The sequence below is a fragment of the Hydractinia symbiolongicarpus genome, chromosome 14, assembly GCF_029227915.1.
Source record: "Hydractinia symbiolongicarpus strain clone_291-10 chromosome 14, HSymV2.1, whole genome shotgun sequence".
Lineage (NCBI taxonomy): Eukaryota > Metazoa > Cnidaria > Hydrozoa > Anthoathecata > Hydractiniidae > Hydractinia > Hydractinia symbiolongicarpus.
This window is the reverse complement of record NC_079888.1, coordinates 2,200,437-2,217,873: the sequence shown is the minus strand read 5'-3', so window position 1 is coordinate 2,217,873 and position 17,437 is coordinate 2,200,437. Positions and strand designations below refer to the sequence as shown.

Here is a 17,437-nt window from a genome sequence, read left to right as displayed (position 1 = left end):
CCATCATAGAACTTCTTCTGTTAGATGAAGATGATGATATAACAGATGAAGTTAACATTATGTATTAATTTGAAAAAACAGAAAGTGTGTTTAAAATTATATTATTTATTTAACCCCCCCCCCCCTTCTATTAAACCCCGCGTCTGAAACCTCCAGAATTTAATAAGCCCCCCAAGGGCTAAAAAAAGGAATTACGGTATAATAAAAAGACCAAGATTTTCTTTATAATATGATAAGATGCACTGAGATATTTCGTGAATACTTTGCATGAGATTGTAATTTTCTATATGGAGATTCCATCCATATGGCTTAGAGTATATCACGTTTACTGTTTAGTGCGTCAGAACACATTTTATAGTCAACCAAGATAGTACAGTTAACATGGACTGAAGCTAAGATTAGACTCAAACACTTAAGCATATGATCAGGTTAAAAATTTGGAAAATTAAGCACAGCTTAAACCAGCATATTTGTGCTGAAAAATAGCAAGTGTTAAGCTCAAATCTTATTAAAAATTACACTGTCTATCTGTGAATCAACCTAAAAACCAGTCGTATTGTAATCGAAAACACCATTATATTGCACCTATAATCATAACCTCCATCCAAGTAATTTCTTTACTTTATGTTCCCAGGCGGCAAGAAAGCACGAAAAACTATGCTGGAAATATGTCTAACGGGCAATATCCTGTGGAATGTGTCAGGAGCTAATGACTAGTCTATTAAAAAATAACTGTATTTTGTGTGTTTAAAATGGTTGCCCGTAGCTTCATTTCGGGTCCCCCGCAAAGTTGACAATTTACTGACGGGTGACCACGTGGATTTTTCCAAGGGCGAATAAATATAAATTACGCTTATACTTAGCATCTTTAGGGTTACATTTAAAATTAGCAACTAAGGTTAAAATGTTGTTCCTAAAAAGTATAGATGGCTTGAATAAATAATAGTAATTTTTTTAAATAGAATCATTATTCCGAAAAGTTTTCATGACGACCTACAACTCGTCTTCAGAAAGAGTTGTAGGTGTAAGTCAAGCTGTCATAAACATGATATTAGATGCAGTACAGTAATTCGGGATTAACTCACATTTTTCAATCGCAGTTTTCATTTTATTATCTAAGTCAAAATCCAATTTCTGCACCGTCAGCAAAGCATCAGCGTTTTCATTGGGAGTGTAGGTATCTGATGAGGAAGCTTGAACTGTTTCGTTAAGAAATCGAACGACTGCTACTCCATCTCCCCACGCATGTTCGAAGTTGATCGCCATCTTGGCGTTCTTTGAGATTGCCATGTGAAAAGATTTGTCGAACCATCTAAAATAAAAATAAAAGTAGTTACTTCCTTTGCTATTTTTACATACTTGGTTCGTCATAAAAATTTCCATGAAGCTTTTTAATGCAATTAAAGAAAACATTTCAACAACTCCATGTTGGTTTAGATTATCGTTGTTAACACCAGTCAAGCAAACATCAACAATATTCAAAATGTCTCTTACTGACTAAATTTACGAAAAAGTAAACAGAGAGATTCAAGTAAAGTTATTTATTTGGTGTTAATTTTTACACAGAAGAGATGTATAATTACGAGATTTTTTCCTTCTCTGATATTTTTTAATGAGAAAGTGACGTAAAAAAGCAGGGTTACAAAATGAAGGACAAACCTCAGAGGAAAGAGAAAGAGATATTCTGTCTATAGCACTCATGAAAACCAATTGGAGTCGATTAAGTCAAAAAAAAGACTTTATTAAAGCAAGCCTTAGTTGTGAAAATAAATCGGCAAAAAAGTTGACAAGAAAGCCAGCAAGGAAAATTGGCAAGAAAAGTCACAACAAAGTTAGTAAATTTCCATAACTTAGTCCTTTTTGCCGATTTTAATTTTTCAACGCTCTTTTTTTTCAATAAAAACAAGAACAAAAGGACATTGAAAAATATATAAATCAGTTAATTTCATTGATTTTTTCTCTCTGTTATTTGAACATTTCAACTGTTTTGATCCTCAACAAAAAGACTAAGGAAAAAGAAAAGAAAAAAAAGAAGCAGGTTTTTTTTTCTCGGCTATATTGATCCTCTGTTTTCATTTGTCCTCGCCGTCGCTTTCTATCTCTTCAACAGTCGTAGCGATAGCGACGAACTTTTTTTTAAAAAAAAAAAAATTCGATCATTCGTGACAGGAAACGTCAGTAGCAACGACACCTCAAGTTTGCCGGCAGAAATGGAAGATGGTTTTATACTTAGTTAATATCAAATGCCCAGAAATAACACCACATTCCTTTATAGATTTTGAAGAATCGACAAAAGATATAAATGACCAAAATAATCGGCAAAAACTGCTGGACGACAAAAATATTTGTCATTTAGAAAAACATTTTTGCCGACCATTTTCACCGATAAGTTAAAATCACGATATTGACGTGCCTATTCTACAAATATAATTTATTGGCCCAAACAAAGCCGGCCTTAAAATTTTGTCACTCAGATCTGATTTTTTGTGTGAATAGGGTATGGTGTCAACAACAGTACCTGCTGCTGCCGTCACCGTACAAAAACATTTCGGTAGCGTCATATTCATCTAAACAGTCGCGATCATCGAGTCCAACCATAAACAAAGCCGAATCTAATCGGTGAATCAACTCGGCATTTTTCGGATCAGTTTCAAGGTGCTGTCGAAGCTGAGCCCACGTATTACGTTTTTCTGCTGTCAAGATGGCTAAAGGATGTTCAACTTTGTTGTTGCTAGCTTTCAAAATGGCGGAAAGATTGGCGTGAATATCATCTCTCGAAACAAGGCTGCCTATACAAATAAAAGTCAAACATGGGTTCATTGTATCTACAACGCGCTTCCTGCACGGACAAAAACATACTCTTAGCAATATAATAGTAGTGTTTGAGTTTTACCAAAGCCCTAGTCCACTAATGACTGATCACAATGTTACTTAGGATTTGCTTGCCAGTTTGCAGTGGAAAGATAGCTTTAGCATATTTTTTTTATTTTCCAACTTATCTGTCTAAAAATAATTCCAAAATGAACAAAGTCCGTGTGTACATACCATCTTTTTTGATTGCATCAAACAAGAAAATATTTCCATTTCTAATCACAAGAATTTCTCGACCCCCTTCGACTTTCTTTAACTCATCTTTTTCTTGCTTCGGAATTCGTGTTGAGTTGAATAAATGTTCATATTGCGACATATCCAATGGAAATGCTTTGAATAAATACGCCATATACCATGATAACGAGCTGGGAGTCATTCTACAAAAAAAATCATTTTACCTCTAAATCTTCACAAAAATTTAGTCTCAAAATTCATGTTTTCTAACTACTATTTTACTACAAAAAGCAACAAAATAAATTCGGCACAATAGCAGTTTTCCGGGCAATTTTCAAAGATGGCAAAGTCCATCAATTCGCCATAAACCAGCAACTAGCTTTTGTGTATGCTGAGCAGTTTTTAGAATGCGCCAGTCGTACTTTCTAACATGCCAGGATTACGGAATATTCTACGTCAAGTCCCACCATGTGCTGAAATATCGAAAAAACGCTGACGTCAGCAACAATTAGCATAGCTTGACGGTTTAAATTTAACCAAAAACCCATATATATGAAGTCCTAAGCTGTAAACATTGACACGTGAACTTTGATAAAGTTGGAATTGTGTAAATCACATACAGAAAGAACCAAAATTACTACTTGTGGCAACGGACGTCAGGCTCATATGTTTAATTTTCTTATTAAGCCTTTATCTCCAATTTCATTCTTATTTATCAGTTTTGTTTGTTTTTGTTCTCCATACGTAACTTAGTCACTTTTGAAGTTTGTTAAAAAACAGGAGTAGAAGACATATTGACAAATGCCAAATTGATTTCGTTTTACAAACAGACATTGCTCTTAATATTTTGTTTCATTTGATCTTTGTTCATGTAGTGTTGCATACAGATGTTTTGCTTAGGAAAATGTTCTCTAAAAACATACAATTTTATTTTATCCAGCCTTAAATCATGCGTATCATCAAAATTTTGACGAATCTCAGCTTATATTTGCTTACATAGCTTATATGCTCATACAACGCAAGAAAGTAAGCAAAACTTTTCAAACAATGGTTTTTCTTTTGAAACACAAGAACTGAAAAACCTTCCCCAGTCCATTGTTTTCAGCTTGCAGGAGCGATGACAGCAATCCTTATATATTTGGATATACAGCAATCCCGGTACCTCGGAATGCCAGATAACGCAAACTTGCATTATCCAACCATTTTCTTGGGTCCTTTAAACTTCCCTTAACATTTTTTTATAAAACTCTGGTTTACTCGAACCTTACATAACTTGCCCTATTTTTGGTCACACAGAGGCTAATTTCTTCAGATAACTCAAATGTTTTTCTAAGAAAAGGATTAGATAGATGTCCGATATTTTTGACGTAATAAAGATAGATACAAATGTTGCTTGTCTCGAAAAACTCAATTTTGTTTGTTCGCCCTCTCCATTGCCAAGATTGCATCTTTTTCATTTACTACAGTCCCGCTTTAACTCGAACTATTATCTCAGTTTTGACTAAACTAGACTTAGGGCTTCGTTTAACTCGTATATTCGTCAATACAACTATTTTCCTCACACTCTGTGAGGTTCGAGTTACCAGAAACTGAATCGTTTTACTCATGGAAGAAAGTTACACAACAAATTGAATCATTCATAGAAGACGTTATACCTGGCCAATCTTCGAAATAACTGTGTATCACTTTTCTTTGGATTCAAATGGTAAACATCAGGTTCTAAGTTACCAGCATCCAAACTTTTCTTGAAACGAAGAGCAGCATGAATCAATTTAGTTGCTCTGGTGATCTTAAACGAAAAAAAGTTGTAAAAAGCTAGTAGTTCTGCAGAACAAAAATTAAGTTTGAAAATTTTCTATCATTTGTTAAATAAAAACACAGAACCCCCCCCCCAAAAAAAACAAAAAACAAAACAAAAAAAAACAAAAACAAAAAACAAAAAACAAAAACAAACAAACAAAACAAAACAAAAAAAAACAAACAAAAAAAACAAAAAAAACAAACAAAACAAACAAACAAACAAAAACAAAAACAAAACAAAGAGAAATTGCTGCATGTCAAACTGCTGATGTCAGCAAATCAGACTGTGCGCCTTGTGAGACTGAATTTTTTCAACTTTGACATATAAAGTCGCTTGTAACACAAACATATGACACTTTTTTTGACACATTCTGGCTCTGACTAAAGGGAACATTGGGGAGAAAATTCTTTATCGTCATCGTCAATATTCCAGTCAGCAGATTTCTTCCGTTGTGCATATCCATGGGCATCGCTATTTGATGCATCCTTACCACAAGTCTCAATCCGGCTGCCATTTCAAATACAAAAGAGGAGCACTTATTGAAGGAGTTTTAAAAAGACTTTTTCAAGGATGAGGAGGATTGACTCTTCAAATTTTGAAGTTTTAAGGAAGCGTGGCAACCCACTTACTGTTTTTGAACCAAAACAAACGGTTTTGAGTGAAATACTTTACAATGAAGCATTTACATTGCTGATTAACTTGATTAAAAAATACTTATTTAGAGAGTAACTAATGCTAAAAACGTAAAGAAATGCTACCTGATCAGTTGTATTCGGATCATCTGTTGTCAATATAAAGGGGTTATGATTCAGCACAATAGAATCTCGATATTTCAAATACATATCAAACCACGGTGCTAGATAGTTAAATCATATTTGATCAGTAATAAGTATTTCTATAGATCAATTTATTTCACACTAACAAAAACTGCAGACATAAAATGTAACTGCCTGCCTGCTTTGTTTACACATCAGCATTCCAGTTGGGAACTGTCTTATTAGAAAAGAGATTGATCATAACTGCTAACATAGAATTTTGGGTCTGCACATAGGACACAAGGTACGGCATAGGTTGCATTATTCATCGTTAAAAATCAGATAAATGCTTGCCTGATATATAACTAGTATGCCTCATAGATTTGTCTTGTTCAACCAATTCTGCGTGCAATGCTAAAGAAAAAAAATCTTTTGTATTTGATTCATGAAGCTGTTTTAAAAAATAACTTTATTTGTCAAGCACAAAGAAAAAAGTTTTTAATTATTATATGTATTCTGAAATTTTTGCTAAAATGTAAAAAACAAAAAGGGTACTGTACCTCGTCCCTCGTATCCTAAAAAGTTATCTGTAATCGTTTTTGTTTTATTGTACTGATCTGGTGTCAATAAAGGTTTCTGTGCCATGAGATATCGCTGTGATGTGTCTTCAAGTTTTGGGATGGCAAGTCGAGGTAAACTTTTTTGAAAATGCATTGTGGGAACGAGACTATTTTGCAAATATTCAGAATCATTTTTGTGCCTACAATAAACAAAACGTTTATATTATAACTGTTTTCTTGTCGGTACAGAAAAATATTGCCTTAAATTTACAGGTAAACAGAGCTTGTAAGTTTAGTCCTGACCAAGGACAAAATTTTTTAGTATTTTATTACATACTGAAGTAACTAGTACTACAACATACAGCTTTTCCAGCTGGATGGTTTGCAATTTTAGATCTATTGACAATGTTTGAAATACTTTGTTTGTAGAAGATAAAAAAATAACCCGGAAAGATTTTATCCCTCAAACTATTTCGGAAAATATGCTACACTCATTCAGGTGCCACAAAAATTGCAAGATCTGTCATGCACCCTGCTTTAATCAAAAATAAGTTACTAAAAGCTTTAGACTTCCAGTAGTTTTTTTTCAGAGGACACTTTGTCAAGTCGTTTGAAAAAAATTTAAAGTTCCTGGTAGATAAAATTTGGCTTCTTGATGTATAAATGAGGTGACTGACATTTCATCCCAACAATTTTTGTTAACTTTAAATAAATTGGATTAGAATCACTGTTTTTAGATACAGCTAATAAAAATGAAATCAGCTGAAGTAGATGTGTCAGCTGTAAATTTGTAGCAAGAACTGACAACAACTGTTTTGTTTCTTCTGACAGCCATATTTCACTACTCATAATGTGAACCTGCTAAAATTATTTGGTTGGATCATTTTAAATTTGCCTATAAATGAGGAGGGTATGAGTTTGTAAATAAAAAGGGGATATCATTGACTGGGGGATGAAAGATTACTGGGTTGGGAATGCCTTAGAAATTTGTACATAGTTCAAATCTTCAAAAATTAAGTGAAGATTTTTTTATTTCTAGGTTAGTTTGCCAGTTTGTCATTTTGTTTATTATTCACAGCCTTTTTTATTATTATTTTATTATTTATTTTAATATTTGTTGTGGTGTTGCAAATATGCAATTAGCGTGCAACTTGGGGAAAATATAATTCTAAAAGTTAATAGGGGAACCCTTAATTGAGGAAATAAGTCTTTATGTAGAAAATAATTAATTCAAAATAACAGCGTGCATATACAGTACAGTCCAGATGTAAGCGTACGCGTACGCTCAAGTTTCACACCTTTTTCTCGGAGGCGGTAGTTGTTTGTCTTTTGTTCTTATTAATTATCTTGCGAGTCTTGTAAGTCATTAACTTGCGCGTAATAAACAAAAGATTATTGAAGAAAAAATAGCTTATTATAACTGCGCGTAACTATTGTTAAATAGTGTTAACATAACTATTCCCAATAGCATAATTGCAAATGTTATCAACTCTATCAATGTGACACGAAGAGCCATTGTTTAATATTTTTATTAAACAAAGGTTTTGCGTGGAAACTAAATAGACTAGCGAGAAGGCATTGTTGGTTGCGCGGGTTAAATAAAGCCTTTACGCGATAGAAATTATTTTATTTTAACAAAGATTGAAAATTTTTTTAGATTGCATTTTAAAACTTTAAAAACGAAAAACGGCGATAGAAATGTTTTTTTAGATCGCATTTTGAAAGTTTAAAAACGAAAAACGGCGATAGAAATGTAATTTTAGATCGCATTTTAAAACTTTAAAAACGAAAAACGGCGATAGAAATGTTTTTTTAGATCGCATTTTAAAACTTTAAAAACGAAAAACGGCGATAGAAATGTTTTTTTAGATCGCATTTTAAAAGTTTTAAAACGAAAAACGGCGATAGAAATGTAATTTTAGATCGCATTATAAAAGTTTTAAAACGAAAAACGGCGATAGAAATGTAATTTTAGATTGCATTTTAAAAGTTTTAAAACGAAAAACGGCGATAGAAATGTAATTTTAGATCGCATTATAAAAGTTTTAAAACGGAAAACGGCGATAGATATTTTTTTTTTAGATCGCATTTTAAAAGTATAAAAACGAAAAATGGCGATAGAAATGTTTTTTTAGATCGCATTTTAAAAGTTTAAAAACGGAAAACGGCGATAGAAATGTTTTTTTAGATCGCATTTTAAAAGTTTAAAAACGAAAAACGGCGATAGAAATGTTTTTTTAAATCGCATTTTAAAAGTTTTAAAACGGAAAACAGCGATAGAAATTTTTTTTTTTAGATCGCATTTTAAAAGTTTTAAAACGGAAAACGACGATAGAAATTTTTTTTTTAGATCGCATTTTAAAAGTTTAAAAACGAAAAACGGCGATAGAAATGTTTTTTTAGATCGCATTTTAAAAGTTTTAAAACGAAAAACGGCGATAGAAATGTAATTTTAGATCGCATTATAAAAGTTTTAAAACGGAAAACGGCGATAGATATTTTTTTTTAGATCGCATTTTAAAAGTTTAAAAACGAAAAACGGCTATAGAAATGTAATTTTAGATCGCATTTTAAAAGTTTAAAAACAAAAAACGGCGATAGATCGCATTTTGAAAGTAAGAGCTTGTGATTTTAAATATATCAGATTAAAATCGCGTTACTATAATTAGTTTCATTGTTAAAAAAAATTAAAATTCAATGGCCGTCGCGTTTAATTTATTCTCGCGCAGAGTATTGTTTTTAAACAATGTTTCTCGCTATGCTTTTGTTTTTAACACGAAGCAATTATTTTCGCGCAATTTGAAAGGAACTCGCTATCCTATTGTTTTTTTTAATGAAAGCAATTATTTTTGCAAGTTGAGCGTACGCGTACGCTTACATCTGGACTGTACTGTAAATATGCAAAACTAATCAAAATTTGAAAAAATTTGTCTACCTTGAAGATGTTGAGAATGAAGATATTGAAGGAGCAATCTAAAACATTGATAAAATTATTTCAGCAAATTTTACACATTGGTCTGACAAATAAAGGGTTCAGATTTTAGAAATTGTGCAAACAAAATCAAGCATCAACAACAATTAGTACACTTTCCAGAGCATTGCAATTTAACTGAAAAGGGGTTGGTTTAGGTGAAAGAAGTATATAGATGGTACATACAGTTTAAAAGCAGAAGTAAAAAGTATTTTAAAAGTTTTATTTTGCAAATTTTAAATGCTATAAAAGTTTGTAATCACACAAAAAAACGTTACAATCACACAAATTCACCTTCAAAATAAAACATTAAATATTATTAAGCATACCTTCAATACATGTCCATATTTTCTCCAGCACCTCTGTGATTTTGCCACATTAAACATGCTTCTTGTAGCTCTACAATAAAAAACAACCAGTTAGAAACAATTACATATCGAAGACCCTTGGAAAAATCCACTTAGGCATAAGTACATTGGAAAAGAGAACCATAACTTAAATTTTGATGACGTCTGCCAGGTTAAATCCAAAATATGTTTTTTGGAAATTTGTTTACACATTAACTTTATTGTGTAGAGCTTGAAACACTGATAATGGAATTGTATAGGACCACCTGTCCATTCTGAAACAAATTTGGCCACTCAGGTTTAGGAAACCTACCCAATTTGGTCTCAGGTTGTCCCTAGTTACCCTAGCGGTGAAAAATGACTGATACCACCACCTCTTTTCCAAGTTATTTTGCCTTACAGTTTTAAGTGCATTGTAATGGCTTTACTAATGGTAAAGGGAACCTGAGGAATAAAATGATGTTGGCTTTATAATATAGAGCTTAAAAAGTGGATTAACAAGTCTTTTTAAAATTTTTAAAAAGTTCTTTTCATTCTGAAGATATTCACATTTAAAGAATTTCAAATTTATTTATGCTGCATAAATTATGATGTCATATTTAAGCAATAGCAAATTTTGACATTTTCTGTCATCAGTAATTTTAGAACTGTTAAGGGATGTGTATTTAAACTTTATCAGTGTATAGATATTATAAAGGTGAATTGATTAACATAATATTTTTTGCTTAAATGACATATTAGGATTCTTTCATACCAAATCATCCAGCGCATGGATTCATCTTTATGTCATGGATTTTGTCCATTTTTGCACCAGTTATTTGTAGCTATAAAAATAACCAACAAAGTTTTACCTTTAATCCCTAGTGGTTCAGAGAATATTGTAATTTAAAGTTTGGGTCTTTTTACCTATCGTGAATAAAAATTCCACTATTTTTAAATACAAAATTAAATACAAAAAAAGTTCTACAAAATTGTACAAAGCTAAAACTTTGGTGTAAGGAATCCAAAAAAAATTCATGTAAATATACAGAAAATTGTCTATTAAATGCATCTAAACTTTTTTCTTTAAGCATGACTTATAGGATATATTTTTTATGATGCATCCTGAGGTGAGACTTTCTATGGCACTTCATCACTCACTTCAGTGCTCACACAAAAATTTGAAGATTGAAACCCTGATGGTTTACTATTTTCAACAGTTTTGAGTTTTAGTGTTTTTGTCTGTATTGAAATGGAATTTTGCTAATCCAGGAATATAAAAGTGATTGGTGACTAATATTTCTGTGATGTTGTTTGCTTTAAAACAATAGGCCTAATGTGTTTCTTTACTTCGATGACAGTTACTTACAGGTGGTATTTCACTTCTTCAGATTTTAACGCTTAAAAAACATTCCAGACAAGAGGCAAGGCTTTTTGCCTTCATATGGCCCCCAAACATCTAAATCATGTGCATACACCTTCACAGCATTTGTTATGACTTGGTTGTTCATTATTGCAAATAAATATGCCAAAGTAGGCAACTCTATTTAATCATTTTGTGTTCCAATTAATGAATCCGGGTTAACATTATCAAATTTTGAAAAAAAAACAAGAAACTTTTGAGAAAAATAAGTGGCATATTTGAATTTTTCAGCAAAAATTATATATAACATAGGAAATTTAGAATATCAAAAGGTTATTAGAACAGGATTTATTGTAATTTTAAGTTTTTAAATCTTGTAAGAGTTTTACTGTAATATCTAACTGCAGTAAAAAAATTCCACTGCAGTTAATTTGTGTGGTCATTTCTACAAAAAACATTAAAAGTTTGGCTACTAATAGAGGCAGTTGCAATCCTACAATATAGTCGAGGCACCTAAAAAATACGCAAGGCAGAGGCCTCTTGAAAATACGCAACCATCAAAACTGACAATAAAGATTGTTTCTCTGTGTTCTTTTATCTTTATCAACAACTTGGAATATAATACAAAGTAGCTAACTATTCAAAACATATATATCGCCAGTTGGTGGGTTATAATTAGACATGTTCTAATATGAAACTGCAAAAGTCGAAATCAGGTTTCCCACACACTCACAAGATTTGCAACAAGAGCGTAATTATGTGCTTTCCGTGCTTTATTTCACTTTGTTTTGGTTCTCCTGTGGCTAAACTTTAAATGTGCCTAAAAAGATTCAGCTTAATTCGGGCAGATATCGCTATATAAGTTGCGTTTTCTTTAGGTGCCCAAATAGTTGCTAGGTCACCAAAAAATACGCAAGGCTATTATGTAACCTAATTTCTTTATTTAAATCATGAATAAAGCGTGAAAGGTTACTGTGATGCTGTGATATTGATTTTAACGTATTTCTTTACTATTTGCTAGAATACTATTATAACTATTACCATTGGAAAAAGTTTTAAAGAGCTTTTTTGGTTATATATATATATTGTTGTGTTAGGTGTTATTGGATAATTTTTGTTGGAATATTATAAGCAGAGGTAAGTTTTTACATTTTTGTTTTAGCGTTGTGAACAATGTTGTACTTTCTTGTCTGTCTTCCTGCTCTTTGTGAATAATATATTAATATATTATATATTACACAATTATATTCTTAATTCACTCCAGGTTAACGAACTGAGGTATTATCATTGACTGTCCTTCATCTTTGGCTATAGAGGCAATTTCGTAAGCACTTCCTCCTCTTTTTGGTTTATTTTCTTTATGAATTGAATGGTTAGCAAACAATTTGTAAAGAAAATTTTATTTTTGATTCATTTTAGGCTACAAAACTGAGCGATTATCCTCCACACTGTCTGTAACCCTTGGCTATAGAAGCAATTTTGTAAGCATTTTCTCAACTTTTTTATATTTCTTTTTCGTGAAATAAATGATTGGCAAATAATTAATTTAAACGATTCTCTTTAGAGCTTTAACCTTATCTCTCAGTCATGTCTAAACGCAAATTGCAGAAGAAAAAATGCAGGAGAGGAAAATCGTGGAATGAAGCTGACATGGAAGAAGCATTAACGGAAATATCAGCAGGAAGCCAAATACGACCAACTTCCAAAAAATATAGTATGTCAGAGGCGGTTTTACGGCAAAGAATAAAGAAGAAAGCTGAGGGGAAAGTACTTGTGGGATCAGGACGAAAGAATACACTGAGCCCAACAGAGGAAAGTGATTTAGCAAAATGTATTGCATCGTTATGCAATCTTGGTTTTAGCCCTTCCAGTAGCCAAATAAAAGATTTTGTAAAGGACTATGTAAAGCTACATAACATGACAACTCCCTTCAAAAACGATCGCCCTGAAAAGAATTTGCTAAGTCAATTCATGAAAAGGAATAATCTCAGCAAAAAAAAAGCCAACATGAATTGTGCTGCACGTAAATCTGTGACCAGCAACCCTTTCATTATTTATGATTTTTATGACACAATAGAAAGATTGTTCAATGAAAAGCAATACACTCCGGCACAGGTATGGAATTGTGATGAGTCGGGATTCCCAACAGATCCATCAAGAGCGAAGGTCATTGGACCTAAAGGAAAGGTTGCCAACAAGCTGACATGGGGTGCAGGCCGTGAAAACATATCAACATTAGCTGCCTGTAGTGCAGTTGGTCGAGTTCTGGACCCACTCATCATATTCTCTGGGGTCAACTTTCAATCAACATGGAGAGGGAAAGAACCACTCCCAAATACAATCTATGGAGTGTCGAAAAATGGCTGGATGACTACTGACATTTTTTTTCAGTGGTTTCAAAAATTTATTGAGCAGGTTGAAGACCGTCCTCTTCTCCTAATCTATGATGGCCATCTCTCCCATGTGTCTGTAGAACTGATCGAACTACCCCAGGCAGAAGAAATTACCTTAGTGAAGTTGCCACCACATGCTACCGATCGCCTTTAGATGTGTGTGGATTTGGACCTCTTAAAAGACTTTGGATTGAAGAATTAAACAACCGCGTTAACACCTTAGGACCAAAGGAAACGATCTCCAAAGCAACATTTGTTGATCTACTGTCAAATGTTTGGCATAATGGCTTATTGAAAAAGAACATGATTTCAGGTTTTCGTGCAACTGGAATTGTACCATTGGATCGCTCAAAGTATCCTGAAACAGCTTTTGATACGAGGCTGTTGAAACGATATAAAGCATGGGTGGAACTTGGTAAACCGGAAGATCTCTTTGAGTCGCTGAGAACCAGCACAACAACACCAACAAAGATGAAGGAGAGAATTGCTGAAACATCAGAGCCTGAAGCACCATCCACATCAGAGCCTGAAGCACCATCTATATCAGAGCCTACAGAACCATCTACATCAGAGCCTGAAACGTCTACTCCTACGTAAAGTATGGTGGACGATTTTGACCCTGCTACTCCAGTTTCTGGTCCAACTGTGTGTTACGAGTGCCTAAAGATGGGACCCATGCCACCTCCTGTTGCTGGTAAAATGTGGGTGGTCATTGATTGATGCTTCACAGTGTTTGCCACCCGCATCAACCACACCGACCTCAGAAAAAAGTTTTGAAGATGTAGTTCTTAATAAAATGAAAGGTCCTCAAGAAAAGCAAGTAAAACCAGGAAAGAAAATAGATCATAAAACGAAAGTTATTACTGAAATAGAGTACCTCGCCAAGTTAAAGAAAATAGACGAAGAAGCAAAACAAAAAGAGGAGAAACGTCTCAACAGAAAAAGAACTCAGCCATCTGTAGCAGGAAAAAGACCTACAATAAAGAAGAAAATCAAATTTGGGAAAGGTAATGGAAATGACAGCAGTATCGAAGAAAGTACAGATGAAGAAGAAGAAGAATCAACAGATTCTGATGATGAAAACAGTAGCAATGAGAGCGACAATAGTGATGACAGCAGTGAGGAAGACGATGAGAGTCAATAGGAAATGACAGCGGAAGAACCTTTGTTGGACTTATGGAAAAGCTAAAGTCACCCTGCTGAGGAGAGTAATGTTATACAAAAGTGGTATGGATGCATTTACGAGACCAAAGGAAAATTCCGCCTTTATGTTGGTAAAACCATACGACGATTTTTGATTGAATGGAATGGCCCCATATCTGCAATGGAAATAGAATGTTTAAAGCCACATGTTGGTCTGGATTCCATTCTCGAGTCTGTTCCTGAGCACCTTGAAACAAAGAAATTCAAAAGTTTGGGAAAATGCGTATTTTTTAGGTGCCTTGACTATATCATATGTATCAATAAAAAAATTACACCAGAGCCATACATCGCTCCCCCAATGGTACAATAATTTAAACTGGGCGGGCAATTCGAATAAATAGAATAAGAATATAAACCCATGTTTTATCACAAAGTCTCTTTTATTTATGTTATGTTTTTTTTTGTATTTTGGTTCTATTTTACTGTAAATAATAAGAAAGATAACATTGATTTCCATGTGAGATAAATTAATGTTGCTCAGCAAGAAAACCTTTTTTGGAATTGGGGGAGCAATTAATCGCTCAGAATTGGGCGAGCCTTTGCGTGAGCAAGAGCAATTGCTCTCTTTTTATTGAAAGGTCTGCAGTTGTACTTGGTGTATAAACTTGAAAATTTGCATGTTTCTATAAATTTTGGTGCTGAATTTAAATATTTTAACCATGTTAACCTGGATCCGAGAATAAGTACTCCAGACAGCCCGAAAAACCAAAATCTATGTCCGGTGTTTGGGGTCTTTCTAATTTGAATCCACCCTCAATTTATCCTCTTTCCAAATCGCATGGGATTTGGTAGTTTTGTATCTATGAAATTTTTCTACAACCTGAGAGCATAAACAAAAACATCCTAAGAAAAGTTGTGAATCTCTTTAATGAGCCTCTATATTCTAGCTAGCACTTTTCTGTACGCTACTCTTTATATGCAAGATTCTGTTCTGCACTTAAATCAGGGGCAGATCTAGCAAATTTTCTTTTAGGTCATGATGCGCAGCATCATGACCTACTAAGAAAATTTGAATATACAGCTAGGGGCCTCAGGGGGCACTGTCAGTCCTCCAAGCAGGGCCTGGGGCAGCGCCCCAGAAGCTTTCGCTAAAACAAGCTTTGCGAACCCTGAAATAGATTTAAACAGGAACAAAAAACAACCTTGTATACAGAAGGTTTAGACATTGATGACAGAAACGAAACATTCTCATAAACATCGCAGCTTCACATAAACACTTCAAATAGAAAACAAAAAGCCCTGCGGCTTGAAGATTTTCGTCATTTGCCCAGAAGATTCGAAAATTTGAAGTAGACCTTGAAAACGGAGAATAATAGGGTACACAAATCATTGAGTGTCAATTCTCAATTATTATTGTAACTAACTTGCAATGTTAAAATACAAATAAAATATTAATGTACGCATTTTATCCCGTTGGTAATATTTTCTTCATTGAATGTATAAACTTTAAATTTCACAATAAATGACAGAAAGTATAAAACTTATCACATAACCCGCAGCACATTAAAACCCGCACCAATGGTGGAAGCCATAAAAATCAACTTATAACCCGCGGGTTATATACCGGAAAATACAGTATATATATAAATTTAATCAAGCTGGCTTTTGATACCTTTATTAAACAAGTAATGTACTAAGCAGGCGATACATGACTGTAAAACCTGTGGACAATATATAGAGGATGTATTTTGTCGAAATCGATTAATAATGAATTTAACAAATTTTATCGTTTATTATCCAAAATCTCGAATTTGAATTTCTTTTTGGAGAGTCTGATTAGTTGCAGTTTTTCATTTTGAAGAAAAGAATTTGTCATTGTTGAAATTTCAAATTGACAAATTGAAACAGAAAAATGTATAACAAAGATAGACTTAATAAAATTGTCAGATTTTTTACACCGATGTTTAATTATCCCGCATCGGCTAATTACATATATTCTGTTACATGCTAATTATCAGTTCACCCTGACTGTTTGGTGCAAGCAACGATGCACTTTTGTCACGCTTTGACAACTTTTCTGCAGAAAATATAAAAAAATCCTGTGACAAATATCTTTTTATCTGATATAAGTAGCATCACAAAGTGTCGTTTTGAAAGTTATTTTAGGCCCCTTTTTCCTAAAAGAGAGGGAATTGGGTGTCCAGCCCCTCATACCTGATAAAATGCATGAATTTAAAAAAAATAGTAATAAGTTGATTATTCGTTGGGAAGTAGGTTAACCACATGAGAAAGGCCCAATATATCCAGCCATCCTTTTATTTAGATTTGGATGCAGCTATTGGATAGCTACTGAGCTGAGAAAAAACTCAGTAAAAGAAAATAACATTTGAGTATTATCTTACGACAGTAATCACTTACTTGAAAAGTGACAAACTTAACTATCACCTCGCTCACAGGTTTGTTTTGTTATTGCTGGGGATCAAAGTCCATTATCGTGGGTTCTCAGCAAAGCAAACTACCCGGACCCGTTCCCCCCTGTAACATTTGGTTGTTACCTTTTCCGTAGATAAATTTCAAGGCAAAACTGGATTTTATCAGGTACGGGACAAATAGGTAAACATTAAAGCTAAGACTTTAGGTAATCCTGCTATATATTCAATCTTTTTTAATTATTTTTTTCGCAGTCTTCTCTTCAAATAGAAAAAAGGACACTGCACATTCGTCATTTTGAATGTATTGTGCATTTGCTCATTTGATGTGTTATTAATGTGCTAACGCTAGTGACTCTCTACATAGGCGTGTGCGTTTGTTAAATACATGTTTTTTTTTATTAGCATATGAATTTTTAAAATCAGGCTCGGGTATGCTTAGCAATAATTACAAAAGATGCTTAAATTATGCTAGATGCTTATTTCCATTACCGTTCCAAACCCAATAACTGTTGCAGCAAAAAAAGGGCTTACAGTTATGCTTGTAATAATTTTTTCACTAACCCTGAGCTCAAATATGCTTATAAACGTGATATAAACGTGTTATTTGTGATCACTACTTTAGGACCGTCTCTTTTATTTATTTCATTT

At 33.3% G+C, this 17,437-nt stretch overlaps 3 protein-coding genes across 4 annotated transcripts in view; 2 read left to right on the top strand and 1 right to left on the bottom strand.

The window, feature by feature from the left end:
• The window catches only part of LOC130626069 (carnitine O-palmitoyltransferase 2, mitochondrial-like), a 29,720-nt gene extending 12,859 nt beyond the window's left edge, over nucleotides 1-16,861 (bottom strand). For both annotated transcript variants that reach the window (XM_057441177.1, XM_057441176.1), the window contains exons 1-10: nucleotides 16,776-16,861; nucleotides 9,462-9,531; nucleotides 9,097-9,134; nucleotides 6,162-6,361; nucleotides 5,956-6,015; nucleotides 5,605-5,702; nucleotides 4,701-4,834; nucleotides 3,046-3,248; nucleotides 2,519-2,789; nucleotides 1,086-1,312 (exon numbers count right to left, since the gene is read on the bottom strand). In XM_057441177.1, the coding sequence (XP_057297160.1) occupies nucleotides 1,086-1,312; nucleotides 2,519-2,789; nucleotides 3,046-3,248; nucleotides 4,701-4,834; nucleotides 5,605-5,702; nucleotides 5,956-6,015; nucleotides 6,162-6,361; nucleotides 9,097-9,134; nucleotides 9,462-9,518 (1,288 nt within the window). In that variant the 5' untranslated portion in view covers nucleotides 9,519-9,531; nucleotides 16,776-16,861. The remainder of the gene's footprint in view (nucleotides 1-1,085; nucleotides 1,313-2,518; nucleotides 2,790-3,045; nucleotides 3,249-4,700; nucleotides 4,835-5,604; nucleotides 5,703-5,955; nucleotides 6,016-6,161; nucleotides 6,362-9,096; nucleotides 9,135-9,461; nucleotides 9,532-16,775) is intronic.
• Nucleotides 12,409-13,368, top strand: LOC130625048 (uncharacterized). Its single transcript, XM_057440132.1, has one exon. The coding sequence runs from the start codon at nucleotides 12,409-12,411 to the stop codon at nucleotides 13,366-13,368; it is 960 nt and encodes a 319-aa protein (XP_057296115.1).
• LOC130625047 (uncharacterized) lies at nucleotides 13,815-14,358 on the top strand. Its single transcript, XM_057440131.1, has 2 exons — nucleotides 13,815-13,908; nucleotides 14,018-14,358. Exons 1-2 carry the CDS (start codon nucleotides 13,815-13,817, stop codon nucleotides 14,356-14,358), a joined length of 435 nt encoding a protein of 144 aa, XP_057296114.1.
• Nucleotides 16,862-17,437: the final 576 nt, after the last annotated feature.